Here is an 18988-nt window from a genome sequence, read left to right on the forward strand (position 1 = left end):
GTTAAAAGGTAGCGTTGAAGAGCAGATAATAGAGGGAGAGGTTTGAGAGTTCTGGAGGACCTAGGGGATGGAGTAGGAGAACAGAGAACCGACAAAAAAGAAGGGGGTACGTACAGCATAGGCCAACAACGAGTTAGATGTTAGCAGGTAGGATGGGGGTTGTTTACTATTTCACTGTTAGATCATGGTCCATAAATGTGTCGATATATTTATCCTTTGAGCGAGATGTTTGGCTTGGACCGACCTGAGAGGCCCAGAGTCAAATAGGCCACAAAGTCAACAGTGCTTTCAACAACAGGGTCTACATTTTACTAGGGTTTTGTTTTAGCCGACTAAGACGCATCTAAAGTTGAATTTCAAGCAGGTAGATGCCAAAGGAGAGCCTATTGTCAGAGGTGAATAAAAGGATTTCAATAAATGGAGAATTCTCTGCGTAGTTGTAACATTAATGATGCATGCTTTAAACAGTTTCTTCAGACGCCTTACATAATAGCATAAATATTTAATGTTTTAAGCAGTTTAATCAGACGCCTTACATAATAGCATGAATATTTAATGTTTTAAGCAGTTTCATCAGACGCCTTACATAATAGCATGCATATTTCATTAGATGCCCTAAACAGGTCATTAAGGCCAGCGGTGCTGGTCCTTCTGAAGCCCTGCAGATGAAGGGGCTCAGTAGGATGTAGCTGTCCCCTGGCTCGCTGATTGTGTTCTACTGCTCTACAGTGTCTGGGCGCGCCAGGGCCCTGTCCTGTAAACCACAGATAGCCAGTCTACCATGCATGTCCTTGTGATTAACAGTGTTGAAGAATAATGGCAGGCCTAGAAAAATAAATGCCATGATTCTGCCCAGGTCTGTCATTTTATGGAGATCATCCGTAATTACTCTAAAGGACTGTGGCCAGGACGATAACCAGCACGGTAGTCATCCAGTGTAATAATTGTCCCAAAATAGAAGTACTGCCGACTTTAAACTATCCGTTCTGGCACTTTCAACAAATAGGGAATATTGCAAATGTGCTTCTAATTTGAAAAGATTAGGTCCCTTGACCTTGGGGAACCAACCCTGCAGTTAGTGAATGGTTAAATGTGGATATTGATATAGGTTATTGCTAATAGAAACAGTATATCTTTGTAGACTTTTGCAGTACAGAATACCTGGGGAATACTGATACTTTCATTTTCTTTATTGTAGTAGACATGTCGGTAGTGAAGGTGGGTACAAATTGATGAAAGCTGGAACTGAGTAATCCAGTGTAGTCTATGTCTTACCTTGTGTTGAATTTTTTGTGTCCACTTCCTTACGTGCGTCCAGCCTGTCTTCGTACTGGAAGGCCACCTCTAATTCTCTGACTTGTATAGTTGCGGGTCTCTGTTAGGTCGAACCTACCAGGTAGCGCAGCTGTCTGAGTTGCTAAAGACATCTTGGGGACACTGAGAACCTTTCCACCTATTGCTGATCATTGGCTTTGTGGTTCGTAACTCACATTTGCTTGCTTTCTATTTGCTGGCTTTATTTGTTTTAGACTGTCCAGCTTGAGTTTGTCCTTTCTGTGGAGCATAGCTTGTTTACAATGGCCTCTTGCATTCTTCCACCAGTGCTCCTTTCTGTAAAGAGGCCTTTAAATCTTGTTCTGATCTTGTTACATTTGCTGTGCATTTAGAGATAGAGGTCAAATATCAAGTTCTGTCTTCCAAGGTAGCCTAGAGTTTAATCTTCTCTCTCTGACTTTATAGTGAGCGATTTACGTGACAATCATGCTGGATACTGGTGGTGTGCTGGAGAAGTCTGCACAATTTTATTTTATGTAGCACACAAGAAAATGTAAATGTCTGCAAATGAATTATGCAGATATTTCAGCATATATCTGAATCAGGAGAGCACAAATGAAGCACATATTTTTGTAATTCTGAAGTGTGGTGGAAGCGAATATTTTAATATGATCAAAACAAATCAGTACACTATTCCATGCTATGCCTCTCCGCACTCTGCCTCTCCGCACTATGCCACTGCACTCTACGCTATGCCACTCCATGCCACTCTACTCTACCCTACTCTACATCACTACATTATATGCCAATGTACTCTGTACCACTTTACTCAAAACCAATGCCCTCTACATCATTGCACTCTGCGCCAGTCTACTCTGCACCACTGTACTTTATGCCACTTCAGTCTAGGCCACTCTGACACTACACTCTACAAAACTACACTCCATGATACCCTACTTCATTAAGCTCTACTCAACTCTGATACTCGATGCCCCTCCACACTCCTCCACTCTACTCCACTACACTCTGTAACCCTTTACACTATGATACTAAACTCCACGTCACTCCACACTGGCACTTTACTCCACTCTATGCCACTCCACTCTACAACACTCTACTCCACTCTTTAATGCTCTACATAACAACTTCTACCCCACTCCATGCCACTCTACTCCACGACAACCTAATCCACTCTGCTACTGCACTCTAAGACATTAGATCACCGTGCCACTCCACTCTGCTCTACACCACTCAACTCTGTTCTCTGCCACTCTGCCACATTCTACTCCCTGCCACGCCACTTCACTCTATGCCACTCCACTCCACTCTATTCTTCACACCACTCTTCCTTATGCCACTAACTTGTAGCCATGCAGAACAATATCCAAACTGGTGTATAACATGGCTAAATCACTTTTGCAAAGCCAATAGCTCTTGTATAGGCGAGAACTATTGGCTTTGCCAATGTTTGCCTTCTTTTTTTAAGCGGTCGTGTCTCGGGCAGGTAATCACACCACACACTGTACTATGCTATGTTTCTGTATTGTATGAATTCCCTTCCTAGTGCAGTATTTGCTCTAGTTCTGGAATGGGCTTTTCACCGCCCATGCAGTGCCTGCTCTTTCCTGCCGTCAATCGTTCATTGTTCCCCTTACTTCCTGCTTTTCCCCAGTATCACATATTAAGTGGTGACCAGTGTCCTACTATCAGTGAACCCAGACACTCCAGCTGGCCATAAACAACAATTGAAAACTACTAATGAAAACACAGTAAGCACATCAACGCAGAAAGATACCATGACTGAAGAACAAGTGTCTTTAGTCAGAGCTTTGATAATCTCTCCAAGAGGTTGCAGAAGGCTGGATATTTTTTGTACTTGCAGTAACCACCTCTACCACCATGATTAAAGACTTGGATAACTTCTCCTTAAGTAGAAGCTCTGCAGTGCTTTCAGTACCATTGATGTCTGCATCAGGCTCCACTGTATCAGTGAAGAAGGGCCCAACACCTGCTTTGGGCACCAATGCTCTCCAAAAACAACCAAACATATCTGCTCTCTGTTTTCAATCGCGGAGAATTATCAAAAATTGACATGCAATGCCTGTTTTTTTATACCTGCTACCCAACTCCAATCTGCAGAACAGAAACTCTTAGCCCTTGGCTAGAAAGTCTTTTGTAACGAAAATGTATAGTCACATTTGGAGATATACCCACACAAACCAACATTTGCAATACAATAAGTCTCGCATTTGCGAAACCTATTGCATTGCAAATGCTTGTTTGTCAAAGCGCCCATGCCCCGCTTTCGCTTAAATGTCGGCCCCTTTCATTAGACGAGCCACAACTAAAGAAATGGGCTTGGCCGACATTAAAGTAAAAGCCCGGCATGGAGAGCTTTTACAAAAAAAGTATTTGTTTGCCAAGGTGACAAACAATATTTTTGGGGTAAAAGCGCCCCATGCCACACTTTTACTTTAATGTCTGCCACGCCCATTTCTTTAGACGTAGCTTGTGTAAAGAAAGGTGCCTGGCTGATATTAAAGTGAAAGTGCCACAAGGGGCGCTTTAAAAAAATAAAAATAAAGCATTTAATAAAAAAAGAAAGGAGCGTGGCCGATCTATTGAAACCTGGCCGCGCTGGCAAAATAAATAAAGGCACGCGGTTGTTGCAGGAAAGCAGTTTGTATGTGGAGTATGACAAAATAATGAAAGAAAATAGTTCGCACAGACTAAATAAACATACGGTGTAACCACCCAAGTAAAAGGTTCAGTCCTTATGGGAGGTTACAAATGCAGACAAGGCGTTACTAAGGAGGGACTAACAAGCTTATTAATGAATCAGAAGCCAGCATTTAGATAGGACAGTAACAGGAGACAATTGACAAGATGGTCAGAGAGTGGGCGGAGCTCCAAGTCCATACCGCAGTACAGTATGACTCGCAGAGCAGTGCATTGTCTGGCCAGGCTTGAGCTAAAAACAGGATGTTATACCGAATTTCAAATTGGAAAAAAGCCAATAGAGAATCTTGAAAATTGCAAAATAAACAATGTTAATATATGTGACTTTCACGGGCACCGTGACCACGAATACCTGCCCCTGTCTGCGGTAGTTTTTGCCAAAGATTCTTACCCTCCACCACGACTCGGCCTTAGAAGCTCTCCGATCCACCAATCGCATTGGGTACATGTAGGCATCACCCATTTAAATAAAGTACCGTATTAGTCTTAAGGCAACCAGCTTTGTCAAGGGGCACAATTTGGATACATATCTTACTTCAGAGGTAATCGCACAGGCTGCCCCCTCTGAACCCTCTTCATTTCGCCTAGTCCTTTAACGCTTATTTGAATAAATCTAAATTGATAACAAGAGTGGGTTTTCCACCCCCTACTCCACATTCAAACTTTGACTTGCAGTTCTTTCTGATCCCCAACACTCTATCCATGCTGTGCTACAGGCCATCTACACACATTCAGTCATCTCTAAGTGCCATTGGCTTCTTCATAAATCTAAGGACCTGCCCCCTCACTAACGCTCACGCACATATGCATATCCCTGTCCCCACCAACATCATTCTTCAAGTTGTTAGGAACATTTTCTCTAGACACCGTAAATCCACCTTCAAGCTTAAACTTTCCTTTGACCTATAATTGCTTTTGTTTAAACATTACGTATCCACAACTTAATTTCAGTAATGTACACTATTCTTGAGGCGGAGTAGCCTCTGTCTTCCCTCTCAAGAAAAATGTTGGTCCTCATCCTCGGCTCCAACCCATCAGCCTGGGACGACTCCTGGTGGCCAACGGCACTTGGGGCAGCCCCGACACCCACCGACCACACACGCAACCTGGGAGTCATCCTCGACTCAACGCTCTCCAAGAACAAGGAAGTCAACGCGTCTCCTCCTCCTGCTTTAACACCCTCCGCATGCTCCGCAGCATCTACAGGTGGATCCCAACAGATCCAAGAAGAACAGTCACTCAGGCCCTCGTCAGCAGCAGACTCTACTATGGAAACGCCCTCTACGCGGGAGCCCCGACCTAGCTCCTCAAACGACTGCAACGCATTCAAAACGCCTCTGCACGCCTCATCCTCGACGTACCACGCCACAGCCACATCATCCTCCACCTGAGAAGCCTGCACTGGCTCCCCGTCGATAGGAGAATCTCCTTCAAACTCCTCAGCCACACACAAGGCACTCCACAAGACCGGCCCAGCCTACCTCAACAGACGACTCCTCTTCTACGTCCCTAACCGCCAGCTCCGCTCCTCCGACCTCTCCCTCGCCACCATCCCGTGCATCCGAAGAACAACCACTGGCGGTAGATCCTTCTCCCACCTCGCTGTCAAGACCTGGAACACCCTCCCACTCAGCCTACGACAGACCCAAGAACTGCTGACCTTCAGGAGGCTACTCAAGACCTGGCTGTTCGACCAGTAGCACCCCCCCCACCTTTTTTCCCCCTCGCACCTTGAGACCCTCGCGGGTAAGTAGTGCGCTGTACAAATTCTATGATTGATTGATTGATTTTTCATAGTTTCTCTTTTTACTGGTCTTCATCACGTCCATATGCTAGAGGTCATATGGGTACGATATAGTGTACTACAGCATCTGAGCATAAACCTGCCATTACAAGATACCGTTTTTAATGTGTGAGTATATCTTTCCTCTTTCCCTGCTATGTTCTGGCTCAGGCTTCTACCCATATTTCCTTTACCCACAGTTCTATTTGCCAGGCACCCACTCTCAGCACTAGGTGTTGTGTAAATGTCAGCTCATTAAGAGTAATCTTGACAAATGCTACGCCTGTCCCAAACTCTCCTGGACAGTAGTGTAATGATTGTTCTATATTTCATATCCACCACACTCACTGCTTTCTTCAAGGACATCAAGAAAACCCTAAGAATATTTTTGTGGGTTGGCAAACACCAACGAATGTTGCTGGCATCTTTTCAGAGTTTAGAACTCACAAGTGGTACCCATTGGCCAGATTTCCCGCCAAGCAGAAGCTCTTTTAGACTACTGCAGGCCTCTATGCGCTTGTCTGATGGTGCGGAGTCCTCATGCACCGCTGTTGGTGCGGAGTCCTCATGCACCGCTGTTGGTGTTCCTCTCTTCTTCTAGCCACTCTTCTGTGCTATTTGAAACTCTGTAGATGATGCAAGTGTCACGTGACCCCTAATAAAACACCAGTAAGGAAATAAATGAATGGGACAGCAGGTGTTTCTTGCTATAGTCTTGTTTTTCTCCCCAGCCATAGACTGTTCTTGACACCTCAGCCCATTGGGGCAAGTTTGTCTCTCCACGAGTGTCGGTGGCGGTCCATGCCCTGGTAATATACCCTATTTTAGCTGAGTGTGTGGAGCTCCGAAGGAGCAAGGAAGGAAGAATGAAGTCACGGGTGTGGCTGGAAGTGTTTCCGTGCCTCCCTCCAGCTGGCATTACTCATGCGCTAAAGTGCCTCGCCGTGGATGCTCGTGCTGCGGTAAGGCGGCCGGCAGCAGCCAAGCTTCCTTCGGAAATGCACTGCAATTGTAATTGACTGTAAATCACCTCAGGACGTGCCTGGCATGAGGACGAAGCGCGTGCTTCCGGCAGATGCAGGGTATTTTGGGATGACCGAGCTCCTTCGCGCAACTAGCGTTTTTTGCAAAGGCAAAGAAATGTATTTAACAGTCTGGGTGGGCTGGGGCTGGAGGTGTGCAGTTGTATTGTTTCCACAAAATCTTGACACTTGCTTCGCCAAGGAAGGATGGAGTTGGCACGGAAGTACCTTTTGGTTTTAGCTCTGTGCTCATCTTTAATAGAAGAATGACTGTTTCACCCCCAGCAGATGGTATCTCTAGTGGCTGACAGATACAGGTGGGCCTTCCTTTAAGGTACCGAGGACCAGTGAGCAGGCCCTTCAATACCCTACAAGATAATCTTACACTATTATTTTCCAGAATTTTTTTCCTGGGGTCTTTGATGGATGTGGGTTGATAGGAAGAGCAGCAGCTCTTAGTCTGTTAGACCACAGCGCCTCCACACCAGTTGCTTACTGGTGCTGAGCAGTAGTAGGTCATGAGCATTGCGTTTGGTATGTGAATGATAAGTTGCATGGCTATTGTGAGAGTTAATCATTGGGGTCCTAACCATAACTTGCACATTTCAGTGTTTTTTTCTTCATTTTTAATTCTCTAACTTAATTGCACTTTGAGATTTTTTTAAATGACTCGCTTCGGCGTTTTGGAACAGAATATTATAAAACAACTTGGAGTTAAGACTCTGACCTGTATCTCCTGTCCGCAGGCTACCCACTCTTCGTAATCTTATGTATTTGAAAGTTTTGTGGCGAGGACGTTATCTTATGAACATGAAATAGCTCTATATAGACACTCTTGCATGGAGTTCTTCCTTGCTCCCTGCTTCCATCTTTAGGAAATGCTACATTCCTAGTTATGGTAGAGTTCTGATTCCTTCCATCAATCACCAGGTTCAAAAACTGGAAATCTTGTGTTGAACCTACAGCATTGCCATATCGTATTAAAGGGAATGCCCTTATGTTTGTATTAAGCATTCATTCCTTCATCTTACTTTGAAGAATAAAGCAATCACGTGGTCTAGAAAAAGACGCAATTCAACTCTGTACACAGGATTTTGTATTTGGAATACAAACTTCGGTTCTTTGGGATTATCCCAATCAAATTACCTTCAGTACGCTCTTCATATAAATTAGTAGATGAGCTTCATTATCTTGAGGCTATGAGCAGTCTCCTGTTCTCCCATACCATGTCCAGAGCCTTTACCCATGGTACCGGAAGCGCCCTGAGCAGAGACATCTTCCCGCTCTGCTGCGGTTTTCAGGTGGTGGATGTAGGGCAGCTTCTACTGGGCTCTGGCCCTGGGCAGTGTTTGGTAAAGGTTTAATGAATAAGGTGGATTACCAACAAAAATGTATTTAATTAATAATATGAGCCGGTTCATGGCATTTAACGTTTTAAAGTACTTTACACCTTTATTATAGTTACTTCTCTGGACGCAGAATAGGTTGGCCTCTCTGCATAACAAAGAATGCAACCTTACAGTTACGTGCATTGAATTCGAGATTCATGTTTTCTGAAAAGAGCATGCAGCGAATATGACGGATTCATGTTTTCTGGAAATAAACAGCACTTTACATGTACATTTTAAGACCTGTATTCCATAAGATTGCAATGCACATTGGCAACGCAAATTCAAATTGAAGTGGGTTGGGCTATCCGAATGTAGTATTAGTCAAAGAAACATAGTATTACTGGCTAGACGCTAAGTATGTAAATTAGAGGTTGACAGATGCTCGTCATCTCTCAAACGGCAGTTGCCGTATCTCCATTTCTATTTGCTCCACTGCCCCATTAGGGGTAGGGGAACTGCAGGGTACCTTCAGTGGAGCATCAGCTGGCTCGCCAGCACAAGCCCTTGACCTCACGGGTCCTTCAGCCACAGGACTGCCAGTCACAGTGGCTCCCCCGTATTTAGGGCGAGATTCCTGGCACTGATTCCTGATTTCCAGGACTACGATCCACGGCATGGTGATTCCTGCATGGAAAAATTAAGGTAAACACCCTGCTCGTTGGACACACTTGTCTTCCTGTTAGTGGAAGAGGTGTGGCGCCGCGGCCAGGGCGACTGACGCTGGAATCTGGGGACCACGGTTCGATCCCCGGCTCCGGCGGCAGGTTAGCCCAGCACCATGTGACTCTGGGCAATAGCTCGCTTAATCTTCCCGACGGCCCCCCAGCGCCTAGAGACCCTTACGGGTGATTGTGCGCTTTACAAATGTGGACTTTACTTTTACTTTACTGTTTCAGAAACAGTTGTCATTTGCTTTATCAACAAACCTCTGGTTTGGGAAATTACTGCTAAAAAACAAGAGGGAATGCCAAGCAGGCGCAAACAATCATGGTGGTCCTCCTAGCCTTCAAGTATACCTGTGCATGTGCCGCACCAGTGGATGCACGTAATCATCCCCCTTCCTCCCCAGGCAGGTGGAGATCTTATTGTGGCCGGGGGACCATGGCCTGGCCATCTGATGTGCCATCCAGCGAGCTCTAAAAGAACTCCTAAGTCATTGTAATCTGCTGTACTACATAAATTATAATTTAGGTTTATGGTTTTTATGATGGCACCCCCAGTTATATGTTCTGCAAATGTTACTTATGTTTTTAGTCATTATACTTTCACTGCTCCGGTCATCAGGTTGTGCCTTTAGTAACTATGATTCTCATGCAGACAAGAGTAAGCGCTCATTTTCTAAGTGAGCTCTCCCAGGTCCCCCTTGACTTTGCATGCAATTACCTCTACTTCAGAAAATATTGTTTGAGTGACCATGGAAGTAACTGATGAGCATTTTTAACGTGACTAAATGTGATATGTTGCATGCAACACTCCCATCAACCCACCATTTCTCTCCCTGCTACTCTCCTCCACCCTCCCACCTCCTCTGCGGGTGGAGAGAGCAGCCAGGGTCCACTCTCCCAAGAGATTCAGAATTGTACACATTGGCCTAGTCTTTACACCTTACACATGCTTATTGCCCAGCATTGTTCACATTGCATCTGTCCCCTCAATTTCTAATGTCCCCATTTACGGGCCAATCCCCAACACACTGTCCTAGCCCCCGCACACTGTCTTTGCCCACTTGTCTCCTTTGTCAAACTCAGTGCTGCCATTACACCCACATGCTGCCATGCTTCCACCATCCATCCATCCCTGCATTCACTCAATCATTCTCTCGATCACTCATCTACCCATACAGTCCACCTTCCAGCCATTGACTCATGCTCAAGTTTACCCACACACCCTTCCGGGCACACAGACATGCCAATTGAATAATCTTTCCCACATATTATGAAAAACCAATCTATATGCTTTATCACTGTTTGGTTTTCTATTCTATTCTACTTTTCTATTGTCCTAAAGTTGGTTGGTTTTCCTTTTAAGGCTTTCTATCCATTCGTTGGAGATAAAATAGTCAGAAAATGTGGTCTGTGCCACCATCCTTTCCCGGAAGACACATGATAAAACGTATAGTTTTCTTATTTATAGAAAATGATAAAACATTGAACACCCGTTCACCTTTGAGGAACCTCTGGAATAATCTTAAAGTACCTGGCCGTAATTGTGACCAGCTGTAACTGCACGTGTGAGTCAAGCAGTGGATTTGACATTATGACAACAAAGGACTTACTATTTCGAATGCAGTGCCTTTTTAAGTGGTTAGAGCATGTTTTTGAGGTGCTCAAAAACTTAACAGCACAATCCTGCTAAAGTAGCTTAATGTTGAGTTTTATTTATTTCTGACTGAATTAGCACAAACCATAGCTGCATTGTTAATTGTGGCACGAGGCCCGTTTGTTTTCTGCACTTCTGAAGTCATTTCACAGAGGTAAACTCCCATTTGGAAAACATTACAGTGCTTAGGGCGCGGATGTTTGAATAACTTCTAATTCATAGAGCAAAGACCAGTCACAGTTAGTGATTTTAATTGAAAAACACTGCCTGCAGGAGACGCAGACGTTTTTAGGCATGGGGAAAGTGGACTTGGTATAAGGGCGCTAGCCTTTAAGAGGGTCCCCTTCTGGAGCCAGCTCTATTCTACAGAGAGCCTTGCCCTAATGACCTTGAATCATTCTTAAACAGATTGTTTTTAATACTGTTTTCCTTTAATATATTTTTTAAGTGGGTTTTGTGAGAGTCTCTTATAGGCATTTTGCAGAGAAATTTTATCTTTATGCTACATCCTTAAACAAAGGTTTTTTAAGATCAAAACAGGACCTCAAATATGAGAAATGGGTGTCACAGAACTTATTTGCAGTAACATTAATTGACTGCTGCTGATTTACAATATTGAAAACACAGGTGACTATCCCCGAATATTAGATGTAAACACTTTTAGAAGTTGGACAAGTATACGTGGCCACTGTCGGTGACCTGACCATAGAGGGCATGAAAGAGCTGAAATTGGATCATAGGTTCCCAACAGGGGCCCCCAAAATACGTTTGGCCCGGAGCCCTCCAAATCCCAAAGATTTCACTGGCAGGAGGCATGTGCTGTGCACATTCCTAGAACACATGAGCATATCAATGGGAAATATGCCACATTCCCTCCAAATTCTTCTTAAAAGACCCACCCTCTCTCGTCCATTGCGCTGGTCTATTGAACCATGCATTATTCTTGGGACCTTCCAGTCTTATACCGCAGAGTCCTTAGCACACATTGTGTTCACTCTCTATACAGAATGCCCAAGCGTCGTCTTAGCTAAAGAATCTGTCTTGTGTTAGTAGGTCTGAGGTTAGTTTACAGGGTTCATACAGCGTGGCCACTCATCCACAGTATTAATAAGTAGAAAATCATGATTCTCTGCCTTATCCAAATGTTGCTTGGCAGTTTCCTCACAACGGATGGGCCACACTCTAAAATAAAAAAACACTAGGTGACACCAAATATGAAACACCAGGTGACACCTTTTGTCTTTTTGTGCCTGCCTGGTGATTCCACCAACGCTCCCGTCTTAACATTCTGAAAGCTGCTTGCTTACTGCTGCTAGGCAGTTCATGCGAAACTGCCCCCATCTTTGATATTTTATGAGTTATTTGGGAGCACTTTTATATAGTTTAGTATTTTGTGTCCTCCAATATCATGATGTGATAATAGTTACTTGAGACGATAAATACTTTTTGTTTTTTTTAGTACTATCTCAGTGACTTCTTAGAATTCAGAAAAGGACAAAAGAAAAACCTCTTACATCTTGTTTGGAAGGACATTTTGGGGTCTCCTGGTTCAAGATTCTCAAGCCCTGCCTAGGTGATGACAAGAGTCGCCGGCTCAGGTTCAGCACCCGACAAGTTATCTTCTCAGTAACCTATTCCACAACCTCCAGACTTGCAACAAGTTGGTGGTGCTTTTCAAAACCAATCACCCATGTGGTTCATGATCCTTTGGCTTCATTGTCCCTTTCCACTAACAACCGCTGCCCACTCTTAGTGAATCCATCAGAGGTCATTATTGTCAATATCTCATGTCTCCTCGAGACACTGCTACTTTTACCAGTTTCCTGTTTGATGCCTTCTCTAACAACATAGTTTGGCTGCTACATGGATGCATTGGTTTCAGTCTGACTTTAAATTCATATACCCATCTTTATCACTTGGTTCACATCATACTGAAAAAGTATTAGATTTTCCATGACTGCTGGATCGCTTTATTTCTCAGACTAATATCTGTTTAAATATTCTGTTTTGTTGCAGGCATCATAGCCAAATATGGAACCCTATTTCGAAGATCACCGGTACGTGCCACCAGACTTTGTGCACAGACCTGCAAATGAGAAAAGGAAGAAGCCCAGAAATATGCAGAACCTCAAAGAAGGATCTTACGGTGTCAGTATTAGAGTCCAAGGAATAGATGGGCATCCATACATAGTACTAAATAATAAAGACGGACGTTTGCCAAGTAATCCAACAGCATCTGAAAATGGGCAGCACATATCTAATCAAGCCATTAGTGTGAAATCCCAAAGAGACTCACATAGTGAAACTAAACTCAGAAGAGAAAATAGTGAAGAGTTAGAGTTCCCAGAAAATCCATATTTGCGATCAACAAGCAACTCAAAACAAGTGACTCTTTCTGACTCAAAGAATGGACTGCCAGAGTTGAAAGCTGGTCCTCTTTCAACTTCTAACTTGTTCAATTTTGAAAGGAATCCTGAGCTTTTGCAGCCTTATGACCCTGAGAAGAAAGCCTCGAGGATGGATGATTACCAATCTCTAGTTTATATGAAATCTACATTTCCAATAGAAGAAGAGAAGAATGAAGTTAAATCTTCGACATCTTTGTCTAGACTTACTAAACCCACCCCAAAAACAAATGTAAAAACTGATTTTGTCAGATCAACTAGGAAAGGAATACACTTGGACCAGTCCGTTACGCCAGAAGACCAGAACAAGCCTCCATCAGGATATGCAAGTATTAATAGCAGCCCTAGTGAAATCCTTAGATCAGGGTCCTGTTCCTCAAGTGGTGGGTCGTCCCACAATATCAGCCCGGTTGTTCATCGAGACTCTAAGAAGCCTAAGCCTGATGTCCTTCCGTTCAGAAGGCAGGATTCAGCCGGTCCAGTCCTTGATGGGCCACGGTCACGCAGGTCATCATCGTCATCAACTACCCCAACATCAGCAAATTCCTTATATAAATATTTCTTGGATGAGCAAGAAGATGCTCTTTATGCAGACAATGTGAACCGGCATGAAAACAGAAGGTACATTCCTTTTAAGCCTGGCACGGGTCGCGATATTGACACTGATCCAATTCTAGAGGTGGACCAGTTAATAGAAAAATTTGATCAGAAGACAAGAATGCAAAGAAGAGGTAGGTCAGCTAAACGGAACAGAATTCACCCAGATGATCGCAAAAGGGCTAGAAGTGTTGATAGTGCACTTCCTTTTGGTCTTGAAGGGAATTCAGAATATTTAGATGAATTCAGCAGAAACTTGGGGAAGTCAACTGAACATCTACTGCGACCTTCTCAAGTTTGCCAACAAAGAACACTATTCCCAGAATACAAGTTTGCATCTAAAAAACAAACTGATGGCAAAAGCCTCAATAAAAATCAAGTACCGACAACAGAAACTCAGTGCAGCAACCTTGGTTCATTAACTTTCCAAAAGCAAAATAAGTCCCCAGTTTTTGATACTCCTGATGGAGTGGTATTCAAGTCCTCATCGTTGCCTCGACAGAGTAGAAAAGAAGAAGAAATTAAAACAGTTACCTCCACCCTGCAGTTGCAAAATCCTGTCCTGGCTTCAAGTGAATCAAAGACATTAAAGATCACATCAAAGTCAATTTTTCCAGCAGGAGTACAGGTAAAAAACAAACAGTTTGTGACACTTTCATATGTTTAGTTTGATGTATTTTTTTGAAAGGTGATGCAATATGAGTAGCTTAATTGTGGATGTAATTGATTACTTTCCGGTAGCTCATTAACAATATTTAGTTCAGTTGTACTACATGGTTCACATCTAGTGTTGTAGTCTGTTGTTAAATTGCAATTTGGTTGGTTTGAATTGCAATCTTTCACCTTTGCAGAAAAATGGCCTTGTATCGCATGATCGAGTATTATGTGCGCTTGTCCAGATGAAATGGGCAAGTGGACGTGAAGTATTTGTTACTTAACAATATAGAATATTTGAAGTACTATTTGAACATAATGTCAGGTGATCCATACGTAGCCTTTAAAATCATTTGCCTAGTCGACCAAATGCTGCCTACTTTTGTATCAATGTCTCCTTAGCAAATGGGATTTCGAGGTGAAGATTTTACCTTTACCTGCAATGTGCTGGATTGTTTTTAAATTTAGTGTCCTAATAAGTTCATTTTGTTGATGTTTGGTCTCTCTGGAGTTCTTCCCTCAAGTCTTCAACTGAAAAATGATCCATGTAATTTTGTGAAACGTTGACTTGATTGGCTTCCTTACTTTGTCTGCTTAAAAAAAAGTAATTTAATATATATATTTTTTATGAATTATGAAATCGTCCATACTACATTATAACTGCAATGTGGTTAATAGGCCTTACAATCAACATATCAACCAACAAACCTATATTTGGGACTTTTATGAAATTGACATTAAATTATATCAACAAGCAATATGGAAGGAAAGAAAAATAGTTTTAATTAAAAAAGAGGAAAAGGGGAAACCGTTATTACTATTTACTTTTCCTATTTTATCTTTAAAACAATCCACTTATTAAATTCAGCTAGCTTTTTTTTAAAATACATTTGTAATGAAAAGTTTCTATAGAAGCCAATTTTGAACCTCTCTGAAAGAACAGTAACTTTTTGCTCAGATTTGCAATTCACTGACAATCTTGCCTAATTGTTCATGATAAGACGAACACAAAAAAAGTAGTTTGTGTAATCGGTGAGCTCCATGGTTGCTTTTCAACAACCAGCCACCATCACAGAAAGAAACAGCTCTATCAAGACCAATGCAGTGCCTGCAGCAGAGGCAACCTCAAACCATCCATGGGGCTGACAATCTCCATCAGGCAGAGAGTCTCTGTGGAGATCTTTACAAACATAAATGCAGTTAGAGCAAGTTTTTGGCAGTGCCAATCGTTTTTTCTTCATATACTTAAGATATGAAATGTACGTAAGTGGTAGCAAATCAACGGCAGTAATGGATGCTTTTTCCTCAGTCTGCTGGTACTCTACATGGTGTCACTTTTCGTGAGTGTGGAGAAGCACAGATTTTGGACTTGTGTTGTGGAACTGCCCATTGCATTGGATAACTTAGACCGCTGCTGCTCCCTAGGTTGTGTTGCATGTTGGGAAAGCTATGGTGGCACCTTTTCCTCTATAAAAGACCAAATGAAAGTGAAATGTGGGAGCACGTGGTGCAAGGTGCTTTTTGGTGTAACTAGTAAAAGCTTCTCTTGCACACGGAGCATGGGTATAACTGAGACCGTGTTGGAGCTTGCTTCGCCAACACAGGCGAGAACAGGTTTCACATGTGCTTCAGCAGTGGACGCTTCCCAGGGGCTAGGGAAGGCAGCAGTAATGCAAACCACACACCCACTCAAATCCACCCGATCCAACCTACCAACTTTGGATAGAGAGTGTTGAACTGTGGGCTCTATCTGCAGTTATGCACTGTAGATATGAAATCTGTAATAGCACAAAAGGGAACATCCAGGAAAGAGCTATCCAGGGGGCACTGTAGGGGTTGCATTAGGAGCGTAATGGTACCTTGGATTTAAATAAGCATTAGGTCAGGTTCAGAGGTCTGTTGGCGGGGACGATTCCAAGAGTCAGATTCATGCAAGATGTCTCTTAAGCTCTCTTACCACAGTAGCTGCTATTGGAGCCATCAGTGAAACTGAGCCCTCCTTGCAAATGCATTTATTCTATTTACATGAGTCACCAGAGTCTTCATCTGCCTCAGTCTCCGCTCGCAGAGGCAGCATGGTTCACAGACAGGAGGCAGTGAGGGAGCAGTAGGAATGGAGGACCATGGAGAACTCCACCGGCTCCTGTTGCTAGCCCTCACCATCTTCAAATGTAGCTGCATCATCCACAAAGCCCTCAGAGGTAAACCCGTGCCTAAGACGCTCACCACCTTGAGTGAAATTTATACTTGGGGAGCGAAGAGTGCACCATGTTGCTAGGAGAAATGTGCCAGCAAAACCTGCCAAAAGAAGCCCATCCCTGTCCAGCGTGGCAGTATGTATTAGCACAAATCACTGCGCAATACTGCAAGGCAATAAACGGTAATGGCAAGACAACTTTTCAGGACGCGCATATGTTTAAGTAGGAATACAGGACGCAACATGGGGATGTACAGTGCTTTGGGTCTGTTCTGTGCCCGTGGCCCCTCTTCATCATAAGCCACTGCAACACAAGTACGCGGTCTATTGGATGCCCCTACAGATGCCCAAAAGTGATGAATAATTCTTGGATTTAGCTTTTTTGTGCACAGAGTATTGACAAAATAGAGAGGGGGGGAAGGCACATAATTATGATTAGATATTCATATAGGTTTCTTTTCCTAAGTTGATTACATAGTGAAGAGGGGGAATCCGAGAGAGGATAAAGTAGGGAGGCCTCAAGTTGCATAGCACACTGTGCCACCTTAAGACCTAAATTGAAGGTAACAGATTGAAAAACGACTGGCAAGGTAGTCTCAAGGGGTATGAGAAAGATGGAAAGGAGGAATACAGTAAAACCTTATATGTTAAGGTCTTGTAACGAACACAGTTCGAAGAGTCTAGAAGGGGCTGCTAGTAAGAGCACACCCTGAAGGCAAAATATGAGGATGTAAGAGATGAAAAAAGAAAAAGAATTAGGGTATAAGGAATAATTTAGAGGGAAAATAGTTTTATGAAATAGCAAAATAATTGTTCAAAAAAGAAGTACAGTTTCTTAGAAAAAAGTGTTGTTCATCGTGGCTCAGGGAACGGAGTGACTCTCATCCATTGCTCTTCAACATCTGTCAATACCCAAACCCACCATACTTTTCCCCCTTGTCTATGAAGCAGGTTTCTAAAAATGTGGCTTTTATCCTTTATTTGTTCATATTCGGCTTTCAAGCTTTAAAATGTACTTATTCCTTGCTCTACTGATTTCAGCCTCTTGTACGGTATGAGTGGCGTGATCACAAAAGCTCCAAGTATAGTGGGTCTGTCATCTCTATGAACCACTGTGGTAGCCTTTCTGTGCTGGTTTGGCCACTTAGACAGCAGTTCCCCGCCCAGACAGTATTTCCATGAACACTGAGGCATTGCCAGTGGCTTAAACACTGTAGCTCTAGTCCACTGGTGCCTAAACCCTAAAAGACAAATAGCAGCTCAATCGGGGAAATTGGATGTTGAAGCGCTCCCACCTTCCCAACTCCCTGAGACCTGGCAAAACACTAAGGCTGGTGATATGTCCTAGCAGATCTAAGTCGAGTGCTGTTAGGAGAAAGAGACCCCTGTTGGATTAATGGCTGTCGTAGTTGGGAACACTTCAGCTTAGCTCCTTGGTCCTAGAAGAACTTGATTCCCGCTTGCCACCGTACTGTGTAGGACGACACATCGTTTGTGTCTGGCATCTACATAGCGTTTACATCTTGAGGTTGAAACATGATTACGTGACTCCGAGCATATCATTGGAATGACAATACAGGTAGAGCAGTCAAGGACTGACCACATAAAGATGGTGCTGTGTGTGCGTAGGGAGCATAAGGGGGTTGGAGTAGTGGGGTTTGCGAAGGGGATGAGGCAGGTGGTGAAAATCCTCCGTGACAATGGAGCAATATTTTCTGCCGAAACTACATGGTGGCAGCAGACACCTGTTTTTGAGACATCAGTCAGCAATGCCATTGGAACCGTTTCAAATGGTGAGAGAGCATTGATGGTGTCCGTGGAAAGCCTTCCCAACAAGCTGGACAGCATAAATCAAAGTGATAGCAGTTGAAGGCAGATTGGGCTTTGTGTCCACCAAGATCACGCAAGTAATGTAATTTGCTTTGATGCTAGTAAAGAAAGCTGAAGCACTTAACTCCTGCATCGCCAAACAGCCGGATGCTACTGAATTCCACATGAATTTCTGACATTGTTCAGTAACATCAATCGTGAATACGAGAGACTAGTTACAAAAGTTGGAACATTTTAGGAGTGAAGCCAACAATGGATTGCCGGGCAGGCATATGCCTCATAAAGTCTTTCCCCTTAATGCCCCTAAAATCTTTCCAATTGCAATGTGCCCTAAAGACTCCTGATATAACTGTTGAAAAGGCAAAGTCTACCAGTAAGAAGTAAACACGGTGGCTTGAGGTTATCCAGAATCCATTAAAGCTGAAAATCTCTCCCACATTAAAGAGGTCTTTTTGTTTTCCCCTTTTCTCAATATGTTTATCTTTCCTTAAACTCAATATTTTTGTTTCCTGCTTGTTGATGGTATGTAGTAGGTGATTTGGTGAGATGTTAGGTGTTCACCGTCTCTCATATCGAGAAGATAGCCCACACTGTGGAAATTAAATGTAAACGGACAAATTTACAAACTGTCTTATTTGTCCCCAAGGAATTCATGTTGGGTGTTTTATCTAGGCATATTTGCACTATCCGGTTTTTGTCATCTTGGAATGGACCTTTACATGTTTGCTAAGAATGATAGTAGCAAAGTGGTTGAATCTCGGCTACTGCAATGTGAA

At 43.2% G+C, this 18988-nt stretch overlaps 1 protein-coding gene across 3 annotated transcripts in view; it reads left to right on the forward strand.

Annotated features, from left to right (window-relative positions):
* The window catches only part of CGNL1 (cingulin like 1), a 601175-nt gene that overhangs the window by 120460 nt on the left and 461727 nt on the right, over window positions 1–18988 (forward strand). For all 3 annotated transcript variants that reach the window (XM_078684907.1, XM_078684910.1, XM_078684908.1), the window contains exon 2: window positions 12546–14159. In XM_078684907.1, coding sequence (XP_078541033.1) covers window positions 12561–14159 — 1599 coding nt within the window. In that variant the 5' untranslated portion in view covers window positions 12546–12560. The remainder of the gene's footprint in view (window positions 1–12545; window positions 14160–18988) is intronic.

Source organism: Lissotriton helveticus, chromosome 3_2 (genome assembly GCF_964261635.1).
Source record: "Lissotriton helveticus chromosome 3_2, aLisHel1.1, whole genome shotgun sequence".
NCBI lineage: Eukaryota > Metazoa > Chordata > Amphibia > Caudata > Salamandridae > Lissotriton > Lissotriton helveticus.